Raw genomic sequence first — 14828 nt, forward strand, 5'->3', positions numbered from 1 at the left:
AGCTGAAGTCATCCAGCTCCTCTGGAAATGTTTTGATGCCCTGCAGCAAATAGTTCTGGCTGCTCTAACCAGTGTCTCTGTATACACATAGAACCGATTTCCCAGCATTTCACATTATATAACACATGAGGGAATGACTCAGCTTCAAGTTCTAACCTGGTTTTTGTATTGAGATTGATTGAGGCTATGGAACTGGCAGACTCATCAGATACCGTGCGCTGCAATAGAGGTGATTGTTCATTGGTCTCCATTTCTGTAAGGATGTCCTCCTCCAGTGAGTCATCTTTAGTTTCTGTTAAAGAAAGTAAGCAAAGTTTTCATAACCTTCAATGTAAAACTCAAATTATTTCCTATACTGCCAACTATACATTAATTTAATAATAATCATCAATTTTTTAGTTGTACACCTTGTGTAAAATATATTGCCGCTACTGGAAAGATGTATTAAATGCATCTTAACATGTAATTCCTGTAAATGTGGGTTACAAGATTTTCTGTTTAGATAGACCACATAAACACGTGGAAAGGAATGGAAATCAAAGATAATAGCAGATCTGTGTCATGAATTGAAATCAATCTATCAATAAATCTGGACCAAATGAATCATTTTAAACTTGCCAACCTGACTTAAAAGTGCGAACCTGACTCTGCAGAGGATAAGAACCAGAAGCTGCCCGAGGTTGAATAGTATGGACCAAGCCCTTAAGGATTTTGTTCCATAAGGACACTATTTTTACATTTGGATGATAGGAAGCAATGTAAAATGAAATGATGGATGTTTTCCTTTTTCTTCCCCACAGTTATTCCGTAAGTATTCGAGCACTGATTTTTTCAACAAAATATATATTGGGCTGTGCACTGTGCACAATAAAATAATTTTTCAGTGCCTTCGGATAAAAAAAGTCTTCCTTTTGTAGGATATTTTTTCAGTTGTACCAAACAAAATTCAAGCTTTTGGAGATGAGCTGTGTCATACTGATCTATGAATGGCCTTATTTGAACTGTTTAATTTGTCATTTCTAAGTATCACCTCTAATAAGCAAAATCCTCAACTTCATCCTCCCGAGATGGCTCTGTTCACGTCTCACTACTCATCATGAGAAATGAACTGGAGTATATCTATTTCAAAATTGTGAGGAAACACCTTGTAATCATTGTAAAAATAAGGAACTGCAGATGCTGGTAGGATTCTTAATCCTTTTGTCCCACACCTTGTTTTTTCATCTCTGGCCTTTGTCCAATCTTCAGCCTATCAACCCCTTCCTTCACCCCTCACCTGTGCTCACCTATTACCTGCCATGTTTTGTCCTGCCCCTTTTCTCTTCCAGCTTTCCCTCCCTCCCTCCACTGCATCCATGTTCTCCGGAGATGCTGCCTGACCTGCTTAGTTACTCCAACACTTTGCCTCTTTCCTTGGAATTATCTACAGTTTTCCCAAATTCGGTGCTTCCTGGGGTTGAAGGGAGGGTGGGGAAGAGAATATTTGGTAAGTCGTGAAGAAGCCAGAACTCAAAAATAAATCTGCTTTCCCTAATGGGCTGACCATTGTATCTTTTGAGTATTATACTACTGTGCTGTGCAACAGGTTGCCACATCATGCATCCATGCTGATAACCATGATGTAACTCTCATTGAAAGTATCAACGGAAGCTATAGCACTCTTACCAGTTAAGTCATAGATTGTTTAAAAAAAATGATTAATATTACCACTTATACATTGTAATTCCACTGGAGCCGTGTTAATCCTCTGATGTGCTCTGATGCAATCTAGAGCATTTATGAGACTAATGATTATATTTCCAGTTTTGGCTTAGAAAACATAATTCAGGCTGCAAAAAGAGAAGGCCTTTGTATAACAGTCCAACCTGAGAATTGTCATATTCGGTGCACATTCAATGACAGAAGAGTGATATATTTGTTTATGCAATGCCATATACGACTGGTCCGGACTTCAAGATGGCAGCCAAAAGCTTTAGGGTAAACAAATAAATAAATTGAAGAAAGACGCAAAATGCTGGAGTAACGCAGCGGGTCAGGCGGAATCCCTGAAGAGCGTGGATTGGTGACGTTTCAGGTCAGAACCCTTCTCCATATGCTCCAGGGATGCTGCCTGACGTGCTGAGTTACTCCAACATTTTGTGTCTTTCTTTCTTGGTAACCCAGCACCCACAGTTCCTTATTTTTACAACTAAATAAATTGTATCAATTGACCTAATTTTCTGCAGGGATTGTTCTCAATCTACAATGCAGCAATGTGAATTAAATCCTTGCAGAAACAGGACACAAGCGATCACACTTTGGGCTGGACGTTCCACTTTGGTCACCCTAATATTCTGTCTGTTAACCAGAAATTACAAAAATAAATAATAATATCACTGTATAAAAACAAACATTCGTATCCATAGTTTTCTTCCATATAGTTCATTTGCTATTCCTTCATATTTAATCTACTACGGACTGTACTCTATGTTTCATTATAAATATATATGTATTTCCTTGAGAGAATGAAAGCCGTATTTAAAATACTCAATTGCTAAACCCAGTCACTAGTGGAAGTAGAGAACAAAGAACAATATATAAATTTGAATGAAATAATTTTAAATAAATGCATTGTGAGTGGCATTTATTTTCCTTTTGTAATGATAAACCTGGAGGACATTTTATGTAATCAAGTATCCTTTGGTTGCTAAAGAGTAATTCAACCAAATTGCATATATCCAAGGGTGTCATACTTTTCAGAACCTCAGAAATCTTTGTGGGACACACTACATTGCTTAACAAATGTTAACTGAAGTAGTTGAGGCAGATTAAATATCAGTCAAATACAGCCAAAGATCCAATTTTCACCTGCTCTTAATCTAGTGCCTTCCAGAGACCTTCAAGATAATATGGTACATTTTGTAAACAGGGAGAAACAAAAATTCACTAACATAATTCTATCCGAGACAGTTTTCAATCATTCTAAACACAAGTTAATTGATATGCATAATCGACCCAATTCATCCGCCTTCTTCCTGCACCCTTCAAGCCCTCATTATTAGACAGAGATCTCAAGACCATTTTGTTTTATTTGTTTACAAGTGGTCGTACTAACATACATTCCATCACAATGTGGCTGCCAAGGTTATTTCAGAGGGCAATACCCCAAGCCAATTGGTAGGTCAAAATTGCCTACGATGAAAGATTTCCATCCCAGAAAGAGCCATTAGTGAACCAAGTAGATTTGATTACTCTAATTAAAATCCCCAAGTTACTGCAATGACATCTAATCTTGCCTATCAGGTCTCTAATCAACGTGCCTTCAAGTCCCGGGATCCTTATTATTTAATACTTTCTGTAAAGGATGCACTATTTCGCTAACATAATTTTTCCTCAAATCCTTTCCTTTTAGAAGACTGAGGTAAGATAGCGTTTGAACCCTATTCCATATAGGCAATATGACTGTTATATAGATCAGTACAGTACAGGACAGACCCTTCGACGCACGATATTGGTTTTCACAATATTTGCATCAGTGCTCTCCAACTATCTTTGAACATAACCAAGGTTTTCACAAACAGATTCTCCAAAGGCCCTTCAGTTATTATATACAAATGTTGCACTGTCACTATTAAACCGTAAAATTAAAAGCCCAAATAAGTATTTTTCTGCTTTTGCCAGCCAAAAAAGTTATGAGAAATGAAACCAGAAAATAAAACAATAGATGAAACAAAAACTACGACTTATACATATATCACCTATCATTAAGTGCCTGTCCCACTGTACGAGATAATTCAAGAGTTCTCTTGAGCTCTCCCGATTCGAGTTTGTGTAATGTAAGTAGCGGGTACGTCGGAGCTCGTGGATGTCATGTAGCGGCTCACAACGCTAACAGCAGGTACTCGTGAAACGCGGTAAGCTCGTGAAGTTTTTCAACAGTGCAGAGAGTGTCCACGAGAGTCCCCGAGTACCTACGAACGGCTATTACCATAATTATCAGAGCTTGAATCAGGGGAAACTCGGGAGAACTCTTGAATTACCTCGTACAGTGGGATAGGGTCTTTACAATTGCTCCACGATATATAAAGGGTTTTGAATAACTGAATTAATTGTAAATGATCAATCATTGAGTGTTCAAAATGGTATAGAAAAGTGTTTTAGCAATATGTAATTAAAATTTGAACTACATAACGTTAATCAGGCATAGAAATTCAATTCTGCAGGAGCCTCCATAACTAACCAGATGTATGTTTAAGACACCAGAGACTAAAAATGATTAGAGTACTTCAATTTTACTGAAGGGTTTGCAGGGAAGTTTTAAAATATCAATTTGGCTCAAGTTAATATTTATTGCGGGGAATATTCACACTTCATTCATGGCACTACGGTTACAATAAACGCCTGATGTAACCAAAATGTTTTGCGATTTAATTCCCAATTTTCTTATCTGTACCTTAATCTTTGCTACGGAAAGCACCGATGCAGAGACAAATAATCAAGCAATTATCAGAATAACCTGCTATCCAAGAATGCGAAGAGTCATAGTCAAATTAAAACTAAATCCTGTGAAAATGTAAAACTTTCAACTATATCAGATGAATTTTGCAGCTAGCACTTTACACAGCAGAAACAAATACTCAAGAGACTGCAGGTAAGACCGTACAACTGTCTGCCTGTAAAGGGCCTGCCCCACTTGGCGATTTTGCTTGCGTCATCAGTGTTGCCAAAAGATTTTGAACATTTCAAAATCCAGCGGCAACAAAAAAATGTTGCGACACTTGAAAATACAACGCTCGTCATACGTCATCACGCCGCATCATGCTGCGTATTTTTTGGAGACCTGATACATCATTCAATGATGCTGGCAGACGCCGAAAAAAATCGCCAAGTGGCACAGGCCATTAACTCATTAATAGTTTGATGTCATTTCCCAATGGAGTTCAGACCTCTGTTGCACTCCATGCTCTGCAATGCACTTGCATTTGTTGTTCTGTACTGAACTTGGGTCAGTAAAGGGTGAAAACTCCACACCAATGGACTGGTTGAGAGATTAAGTTTCCAATGGGAAGCGACCAGCAAGATACCCAATTTGTTGGTGGGTGGAAGGTCAGCAGTTTAGTCATCCTCAAGGGGCTTGACTGATCCAGCAAGTATTTTGGCACTTTATGCTGGACACATACAGGAAGGGTTTGGCGGGGTACAGACCAACGGCAGGCAAGTGGCAATAGCTTGGTTAGGCAACTTGGTTAGCATGTATGAGCTGGGCCAAAGGGCCTGTAGCTGCGTTCTATAGCTCTGAGTTTAGAAATATTACAGCGAGATGCTTATCATTTTATGAGCAAGGTGAACATATTTTCAGAAGAGCAAATCAAAAGGTAAAGGATGCCATCTTTACTAGCAACCTCTTCCTACACTATTCTGAGGTTCCCACCTGTTTAAAGAAGACCATTATAATCCCGGTGCCAAAGAAAAGTAAGGCATTATGCTATAATAACTATCATGCCCTTACATGCACCATTATGGAATGCTTTGAGGTGCTTGTCATGACTCACATTAGCTCCAGTCTCCCAGAAAGCCTTAAGGGTTTGTCCCACTTGGCGATTTTTTCGGCGACTGCCTGTGTGGCGACAAAAAAATATTGCGACACGGCGTGTCAATGCGTCGTCACGCCGCGACTTTTTCGGTGACCTGATACATCAGTCAATGATTCCGGCAGTCGCCGAAAAAAATCGCCAAGTGGGACAGGCCCTTTACTCCACAGCAATTTGCCTACCGTTGCAACAGACCCACTGCAGATACCATCTTCCTTTACTTATCATTGTTATCAGACTATTCAACAGACCTCTCATAAACTACAAATATATTCCTGATCTCCTAATCTACCTCATTGCGACTTGCACTTTTTAAAATATGCATTTTTTCTTTAGCGGCAACAATGTTTCCTTTCTATCGTTACAATATCTGTTGTATTCATGTATGGGTTAATTTTACCCATGTATGATATGATTTGCCAGGAGAGCACGAATGCAGATATTTTCACTGCATCACAGTACACGTGACAATAATAAACCAATTTGCCCTCTAATGCTTTATAATCTGCTAAGATCGTAAAACTAAAACAATTCTTACAATTGTTTCAATGATTCAGAATTAATTTCAATTCAGGCTGTTACCCCCTGGCAAGTTTAAGAGCAGAGCTGCAGCCTCTGGAAATAAGATCACAATAACTTGGCAGATTCCAAGCTTTTTTGATAGGCATTCATGTCATACAATTTTCAAATCGTGACTTCAGGTGGACAAAGATAGGAACATGGATGTGAAGTTTAGGAGAAACAGTATGGAGAAAAATTAATATTTAATCTTTACTATTCTGAGGTACATATAATAGCATAAGACTGAATGGAGATATACTCACACATGTCGATATGATAGTTAAGAAAGTATATGAATTATAGACAATAGACAATAGGTGCAGGAGTAGGCCATTCGGCCCTTCGAGCCATTCAATGTGATCATAACTTGTGTTTCACAAGTTAATATATTATGCACACCGAATCAAGTAGCTACAGTTGATAAGAATGCTTTGTTGTTTGAATGGATTTACAAGATGCTACCAGGGATGTGAACCTTCTGTTATATAGAAAAAATGGGGATGTTAGGATTGTTCCCCTGAGAACAGATACAAAGTGTCAACCAATATACCTCAAGGAATTTGATAAGGGGGGTGGGTGGGGGGAATTGCTTCCATTGGCTAGGGTCAATAACCAGTCAGCTGTACAGCACGGAAGCAGCCATTTGGTCCAGGGAAAACTCATCCATGCCAACCAAGTTGCCTAACTGAGCTGGTAACACTTACCTGCACCTGGCCCATATCCCTCCAAACTTCTCTGATCCATTAACCTATCCAAGTATTTTAAATGTTGTAATTGCACCTATATCACTGGCAGCTCATATACACACTGCTCTGTGGAAAAAAAACTGCCCTTAGATCTCCTTTACAAAAAAAGTTGCCCTCTCACCTTATTCCCTGGTGGATGTTCTAGCTGGAGACTTAGCTACTCCAGGGAAAAGACTGATGCGCTATTCACCCTGAGATCTATATCTCTCGTGAATTGTATGATCCCCAAAGCTACCTATCGCCTCGTCCAGTCCAATTGTATTAAAGACCTGGTCCAGCCAATTTTTCTCCTATTAGTCAAACTTTGAAAAGGTGGTTCACATCCTCATAAGTCTATTTGGCAATCCTTTCTAATTACTAAAGAGGCCGAATGTTTACATAATATTTACAAAAAAGTTTTACCTCCAGGACTGGGGGACAGCTTAAGAGCTGGAGGGTAGCTATTTAATGGAACTGATGCGCTACGTTTTTGACAATTAGATTCTGCACTCTGTAACTCTCTTCCACACTGGGTCTACCAGTATCGTACTTCATATTTGAGAGGGAGTGTATTAATGTATTGTGGCTATCCGATCTGTTATGGATAGAAGGCAGGTACGGGAAACTGAGGTTTTCACTGCACCTCTGTACACGTTGAATGGCGGTAATAGGCTCGAATTACTAAATGGCCTAGTGAGCACCTAATTTCTATGGAACTATGTTACAGGATAATTGAAACATACTTAGCAGTCTTATGGGTTCAAAGCAAAGATAAGTTCATGCTGAGACTAAGTTTAACAGCTGTCACACAGCCTACATCTACACATAGACATAAATTATATACCATTCTGTTTACTCACACACTCCAACAGGAAAATAGTTATCTTAATAAACACATAACACAATGAAAACATTTCTACCATCCCAAAGATATTAATTATAATTCTAAATATCTCATCAGGTCTGACATCAGAAATCAAGAATCTGGGACATAAAACAACCGTTCCCAAACTAGAGATCAGCCAGAAAATAATTATATCAATGTAATTGAATCTTTTAAGTAACAATTCTACTTTAACAAGATACCTGGATATGTTGATAATGTAAAACTAGTCAAATCTAGAAAACCAGACAAAACACAATGGACAAAATGTACCTACACATTTTAAGGACTTAACGTTTAAGGACTTATCATGTGGATTTAGTCCCAGACCACATAAAGTCACCCACTCTGTTCAATCAATGCTCCTCTTGAAGATACTATTATTGCTCTTTTAAAAAACACTCCAAAAGCAATATACTATTTCTATCAATTGCAGCTAGTGCTTAATGATGATATAATAAGATACTGTTACTCAGGTGAATAGATTCATATTCTGAACTGCTGAGATCAAGTATGTCAAAAAGGCATTCATCTAATCTTCTAATAGAAGACATTTTTTTAATGACTACCACTCTGGGTTCTGCAGAGAAATGCTGAAAATCAATACGCTACACTGGCACAGAGATTATGCAGCATTTTGGAATCACTTCAACAGTGTGCCAACAGTGAAGCACCCAAAAATTATGCAGTAAAGTTTACTATTGAGGCAGTGTAGGTTTCTTTCTCATTAAATTATAGATATCAGATGTGGATAATATATTTGATCCAAGCCTTGTCTATCATATACTATAGAAAATATTGCTTTTTTTGAGAAATAAATGAACACAGTTTTGTATGTGGAGGTATTACGTGAAATATTAATGGAAGATTAGCTTTTTAGTAGAACTTGGCTCATAGCCAATTTTAAAATGAAGTAAAATATTACCATGGTTATAAATCCATGATCATGTTGATATATTTTCCACAAACTTGCACATTTTAAAAATAGTTAAAAGATTAACGGGCATACTAATAGCTACATTTTATGTTTTGTTTTTCCAAAATCATTTCGTAACATGTAGCTCCTGGACTCCCAGCAGACTCGTATGCGCCCATCTCAAATGCTTCACGTCCTACATGCATTAATATTATAAATTAATCAGCTGCAACACCAATTTTGATGAAGTGTCCCACATTGCAAATTATCCTGCAAGGAGGGGGAAACAATCATTTCAGCCCTCAATATTGCCAAAACAGTTTTGTACAACATTAGCATGGATCACAAGTGTAATATTATTTTGCAGTGTCAATTTGGTTCTTATGGTGTGGGGCTGAATGGAAGAAGGGAGCACCTTCCCATGAAAATGTCAAGAAGGTAGCCTAAAATCAATAGCTTCCACTGCGCGTGTGTTTGGTTCAACGCTAGAAAGGTAGCATATTGTTGACTATTCTACACTGGATTTTTGTTCACCCTATCCATTGCAAAGATAATAGAAAATGTGCACCTTACTTTAGAAACAACTGAAGCAGGACTGCAAGGACAACATTGGAAATCCATCCGCAATGCATGGTGCCATATATGCATATATACGCTTTCTGAAACTTGGTTTCGTTGAACATCTGAAGGCTTAGCAATTCATACGTTTCACCTTTTCTTTCAAAATTATTTTTTCTTCATTTATTTTTTGAAAGAATAAGTTAGGCATTTTAAGATAGGCACTTGGTTGGAAGAAAGGCCACAGATAAGAAAGAAAGGAAGAAAAAAGCCTTTGTCCATGCTAACTGATTACCAGCCAGGCCTCTACTGTTTCTCCCCGTTTACAGCTTCCTTTCCCCCCCTCTCTTCCCCACACATTCAGCCAAATTAGTGTGAAGAAGGCTCGACCCAACACGTCACCTGTCCATGTTCTCCAGAGATGCTGCCTGACCTGCTGAATTACTCCAGCACTCTGTGTATTTATCAGCATCTGCTGTTTTTTGTTTCTCCATGTGTATTCAAAATGGGTCATCTGTGTGACTTTGATTTCTAGGCCTCAGACATTGGTTGATTTTAAGATTCAGGTTTTATTTTGTCATGACATTAGTACCACTTCCATAACACATTTTACACGGTTTGTAGTTTCTTTGTTAACCTGCCATTTTCAAAGTATTGGAGACATTTATTTCCAAGTGATTTGAATAGATGATCCCGTGGAACCTGTTTATTATTTCTGCACAGCCACGGAAGTGCTGTTAGTTCTGCAAAGTTAATGGAATCTTTGAATCAGATTATCAGCATTGCATAGTGCTGAGGAATGGTGCAGACTGTGACAGACAAAAGAGGACTAAGTTGTTTCAGCTTATTGTGAACACTGTAGCAGCAAAACATAACTGGAAATGAACTAATACGAAACCGTGAAATCAGCAACAATGCAATACTTATCCAAAACTTCAATTGAGATATCAGTAACTCAAAACTATTTAATAGTTGTGATTAAGTAATGCAGCGAGGTGGCAATTTAAAAAATATTGTTTTTTACAAATTTTATCCGATCACTTTACACTTGGGAAGGCATAAAATGTGCTGGTTAGTGACTAACTTGGCAGATAGCCTATGAAAATTGGACTCCGTCCAGAAGAGTTATTCCACATATATAAAAAGGACACGTAGCACAAAAATCATTCCACCGATTTCTTGAAAACAAATGCCAATGCCAAGAACTACTAAAACCAAAAGAAACTCATTGGTATTGGAAGATAGGTACAAAATGCTGGGGTAACTCAGCGGATCAGGCAGCATCTCTGGAGAATTGAGTAGGTGACGTTTCAGGTCGGAACCATTCCCCGGACTTGAGAAAGTCTCTTCTGAGGAAGGGTTCCGACCCAAAACGTCACCTATTCCATTTTGTCACAGATGCTGCCTGACCTGATGAGTTGCTCCAGCATTTTGTATCTATCTTCGGAAAAAACTAACATCTGCAGTTCCTTCCTACACCAGTGTTTAATTTTAGATTAGTTTAGTGGGACAGCACAGATACAAGCTCTTCGACCCACATGAATCAGATATTAAATATACACATTATATTTGATGCCAGAAAGGACTGTACCATACAACTGAAGCCAGCTGCACTATTCGTTACTGATTCTCCACCTCAAATACACTCTCAGTGAATACTCGTTTCCACAAATACCTAGCGGTCAAATATCTCTCTATTCTAAACGTACTCAATAATATATTGGGATTCTCTACTTTGAAGTCTAAAGAAGCATTACCTTTTGAATAAACCAAGTGCAAATCCATTTTGTGACCCAAAGCCGCGGTACAGGAAATATCCTCCCAATAACTAGCATTCCAGCCATTGATACGGGTTCCAACCAGGTTTAGTTTCCTTCATATCAGAAATTACATTAACAACATAAATACCAGTGGGATCAGACATGGCTCGGGGTGGGACTGCAAAAAATGTCTGCCCAATACTGGTCACTCTCGGCCTCTTCACTGTCACATGTGCCTGGATTAAGGATTTCCTCACAAACCGGCCCCAGACTGTGAGACTCGGCCCCCACCTCTCCTCCACTCGCAGGTTGAGTACCGGTTCCCCACAGGGCTGTGTGCTAAGCCCCCTCTTATACTGTCTCTACACCTACGACTGTAGTCCGGCCCACAACAACAACCACATCGTCAAATTTGCTGACGACACTACTGTGGTCGGACTTATTTCAAAGGGAGACGAGGCAGCCTACAGAGAGGAAGTCCTGAAGTTGACAACCTGGTGCTCAGAAAACAATCTGGCTCTGAACACCAGGAAAACAAAAGAGCTCATTGTCGACTTCAGGAGGCACAGCACCGACTTAGTCCCCCTACACATTAACGGCGAGTGTGTGGAGAGGGTCAACACCTTCCGGTTTCTCGGCATCCATATTGCTGCTGATATCTCCTGGACGGACAACACGACGGCGGTCATCAAGAAGGCTCAGCAGCGGCTGCACTTCCTGAGGGTCCTCAGGAAGCACAACCTGGACTCTAACCTGCTGCTGACCTTCTACCGCTCGTCCATCGAGAGCCTGCTGACATACTGCATTACAGCATGGTATGGCAGCTGCACCAAGGCAGACAGGGAGAGGCTTCAGAGGGTAACCAGGACAGCGCAGAGGATCATTGGTTGCCCTCTCCCCTCCCTGATGGACATCTACACCTCCCGCTGCCTTAGCAGGGCAAAGAAGATCACCAAAGACAGCTCCCATCCTGCGTTTGGACTGTTCGACCTGCTGCCCTCTGGAAGGCGCTATAGGTGCATCAAATCCAGGACAAACAGACTCAGGAATAGCTGCTTCCCGAGAATTATATCTACCATAAATTCAAATCCACACATGCACTGACTACACCGCCCAACACGGACTTCCATCTGTATATATGTATATATGTATGTAGCGCCGTAGAATTTGTGCACCTATTCCCCCCCCCCCCATCTCCCTTCTGTTTTTTTGTTTTTTCTGTTTCTTGTTTTTTGTGTAAAATTGTATGTATGCACTGAGTACGAGCAGCTTTCAGTTTCACTGTACATGTATAGTGACAATAAATGGCATATCATATCATATTGGGGATGAGTCACTGAATTTGTGATTGCCACTTACAGGAAAGAAGATTACAAGTACCCGCTGCAGGACGAGTAAACAATTTTCAAAGATGATAATATTATTCTAATGTTAAAGCAGGATGTAATTTCTTACCTGTTTCCATTGCATTTTCTGTTGTCTCCAACCCATCCATACTGTCATCATCATCAACAACCATCTTCCCCCTGCTTCGAGTCCTGCAATCATGAAAGATATGTCAAAAGCTATAATACAATGGATTCACCTTGCAGAAGGAAGTTACTCAAGTTTTTTCCTGTTTATGATGATGAGATTTTATCTCTTTAAAATCAAATTAAATATTTTCAGAGTTGAACAGCATGGAAAAAAGCCCATCAGCCCAACCTGCCTACCCCGATCAATATTTCCCATCTATACTAGTCCCATCTGCCTGCAGTTTGGCCAATTATCCTCTAAACCTATCCTATCCACGTACCTGTCTAAACGCTTCTTAAATGTTGCGATAGTACCACACTCAAATAACTCCTCCAGCAGCTGGTTCCACCCACCCATCTTGCCTGTATGTTCTCACATAGTCTCTAACCTGGAGCTATCAGAAAAAAATTATTAGTATTCAGATCATACTTCTCCCGCAATTCTTGGAAGAAGGAAAGTGTCCCCTTCCAATAAAGGTCTCCCACGGTGTTGATTCCCTTGTTCTTCTACTGGGTGAAAACACCATCTAAAGTAGAGGGTTTTTAAGAGTGATTGTTTGCAATAGGAAGAAGGAGAGACATGTCTTTCAATTTGAGACTGAGCTTCAACTGTTCCCAGAAACAATAGTGCCAGTATTATAGGGTTATGCTCATACATTGACCTATTCAGGTGTATTGGAGACAGGACAATCGAGCCTATGGAGAAATGCAAGCAATCTTCTCTTTCCAGTTTTAGCCAGTTGGCCTGTTGATGCAAATCATCTAGCCAGAAAATTATGGTTTTAATATTTGTTGCCCAATAGTAAAAGAGGAAATTGGGTAAGGCTTGTCCTCCTTTCTCTTTGAATTTGCACAGGAGTCGTTTATGTATTCGGTGGCTTTCGTAGTCCCAAATGAAATTAGTAACAATGGAATCAATTTTTTTGAAGAAAAATTTGGGAAGATATATCGGTATTGTCTGGAATAGATATAAAAGCTGCGGGAGAAAGATAATTTTTACGACATTTAGTCTGCTGAGGAGGGAAATAGGCAATGATTTCCAAAATTGAATATAAATATGAAGTTTTGTGATTAATGGAGGGAAATTTGGTTTAAACAGAAGGGAATATTTCCTGGTAATGCAAACTCTGAGGTATCTGAATTTGTCAGTAACAATTCTACTGGGGAACTGTTGGAGCCGGGTGGCGTCTTGTTCGTTTATTGGCATAATTTCGCTTTTATTCCAATTAATTCTGTTGCCAGAGAAGGTGCCGAATTGTTCTATAATGGATACAGCTGCACAACCTTTTATCCGGTGTTCCGGAAACCGAAAAACTCCGAAAACCGGCCATTTTTTCCAGGATGTCGTCTGCACACCAAAGCTCGCGTTTGGCGCCAAACTTGACCCGAAACGACCCACGGTCAACCCAGGTCTGTACTACTGTAGCGGCTGCCTCCTCCCCGGAGACCGGGGAGACGCTTAAACATCTGTAAATCATTGCTTAAATGTTAGTCAGTTAGTTTGGAGGGCTTTTATGTGAGGGGGGGGGGGGTGAAGGGGTAAACTTTAATTCTTAGTCCCCTACCTGGTCGGAGAGGCGGGGAGCGGTCAATGCCTTACCGGGTCGCCGTGCAGTAAGCTCCGCAGCGCCGTGGCCACCAACTCCCAGCTGGGGCTGCGGGCGTCCAGCCGCGGGCGGCGCCGGTTGTAGCTCCGACCCCGGCAACTCTACCCCTGGCGGCGCAGCGCTCCAAATCCAGCGCCGCCCGCGGCCGGACGCCCACAGCCCCAGCTCCGCGAATGTTGGGAGTTGGCGGCGTCGCAGCGCTGGGATACCAGCGGGGAGCGGGCAATGCCTTACCGGGTCGCCGTGCGGTAAGCTCCGGAGCGCTGTGGCCGCCGACACACAACATTCGCGGAGCTGGGGCTGCGGGCGTCCGGCCGCGGGCGGCGCTGGATTTGGAGCGCCGCGCAGCCAGGGGCAGAGTTGCCGGGGTCGGAGCTCCAACCGGCGCCGCCCGCGGCCGAACGGAGCCCCCAGCTCCGCGATGTTGGGAGTCGCCGACCAGGTAGGGGACTAAGAATTAAAGTTTCCCCCTTCACCCCCCACCCCCACCACATAAAATCCCTCCAAACTAACTGACTAACATTTATGCAATGATTTACAATGATTCCCTGGTCTCCGGGGAGGAGGCAGCCGCTCCAGACTTTTCAAGCCGCCCGCGCTACCTACCTAATCTACGCTAAAAATCTTCCATTCGGAAATCCGAAAATGTCCGAAATCCGACAAGTGTCTGGTCCCAAGGCTTTCGGATAAAAGGTTGTGCACCTGTAGTAAATTTGGGATACTGGTTCGGGGGT

The 14828-nt window shown here is 40.9% G+C and overlaps 1 protein-coding gene across 10 annotated transcripts in view; it reads right to left on the reverse strand.

Annotated features, from left to right (window-relative positions):
• kmt2ca (lysine (K)-specific methyltransferase 2Ca) overlaps positions 1 to 14828 on the reverse strand; it is a 342802-nt gene that overhangs the window by 220745 nt on the left and 107229 nt on the right. For all 10 annotated transcript variants that reach the window (XM_055664102.1, XM_055664129.1, XM_055664136.1 and 7 more), the window contains exons 4-5: positions 12429 to 12511; positions 157 to 292 (exon numbers count right to left, since the gene is read on the reverse strand). In XM_055664102.1, the coding sequence (XP_055520077.1) occupies positions 157 to 292; positions 12429 to 12511 (219 nt within the window). The remainder of the gene's footprint in view (positions 1 to 156; positions 293 to 12428; positions 12512 to 14828) is intronic.

Source organism: Leucoraja erinacea, chromosome 2, assembly GCF_028641065.1.
Source record: "Leucoraja erinacea ecotype New England chromosome 2, Leri_hhj_1, whole genome shotgun sequence".
In the NCBI taxonomy this organism is placed as follows: domain Eukaryota; kingdom Metazoa; phylum Chordata; class Chondrichthyes; order Rajiformes; family Rajidae; genus Leucoraja; species Leucoraja erinaceus.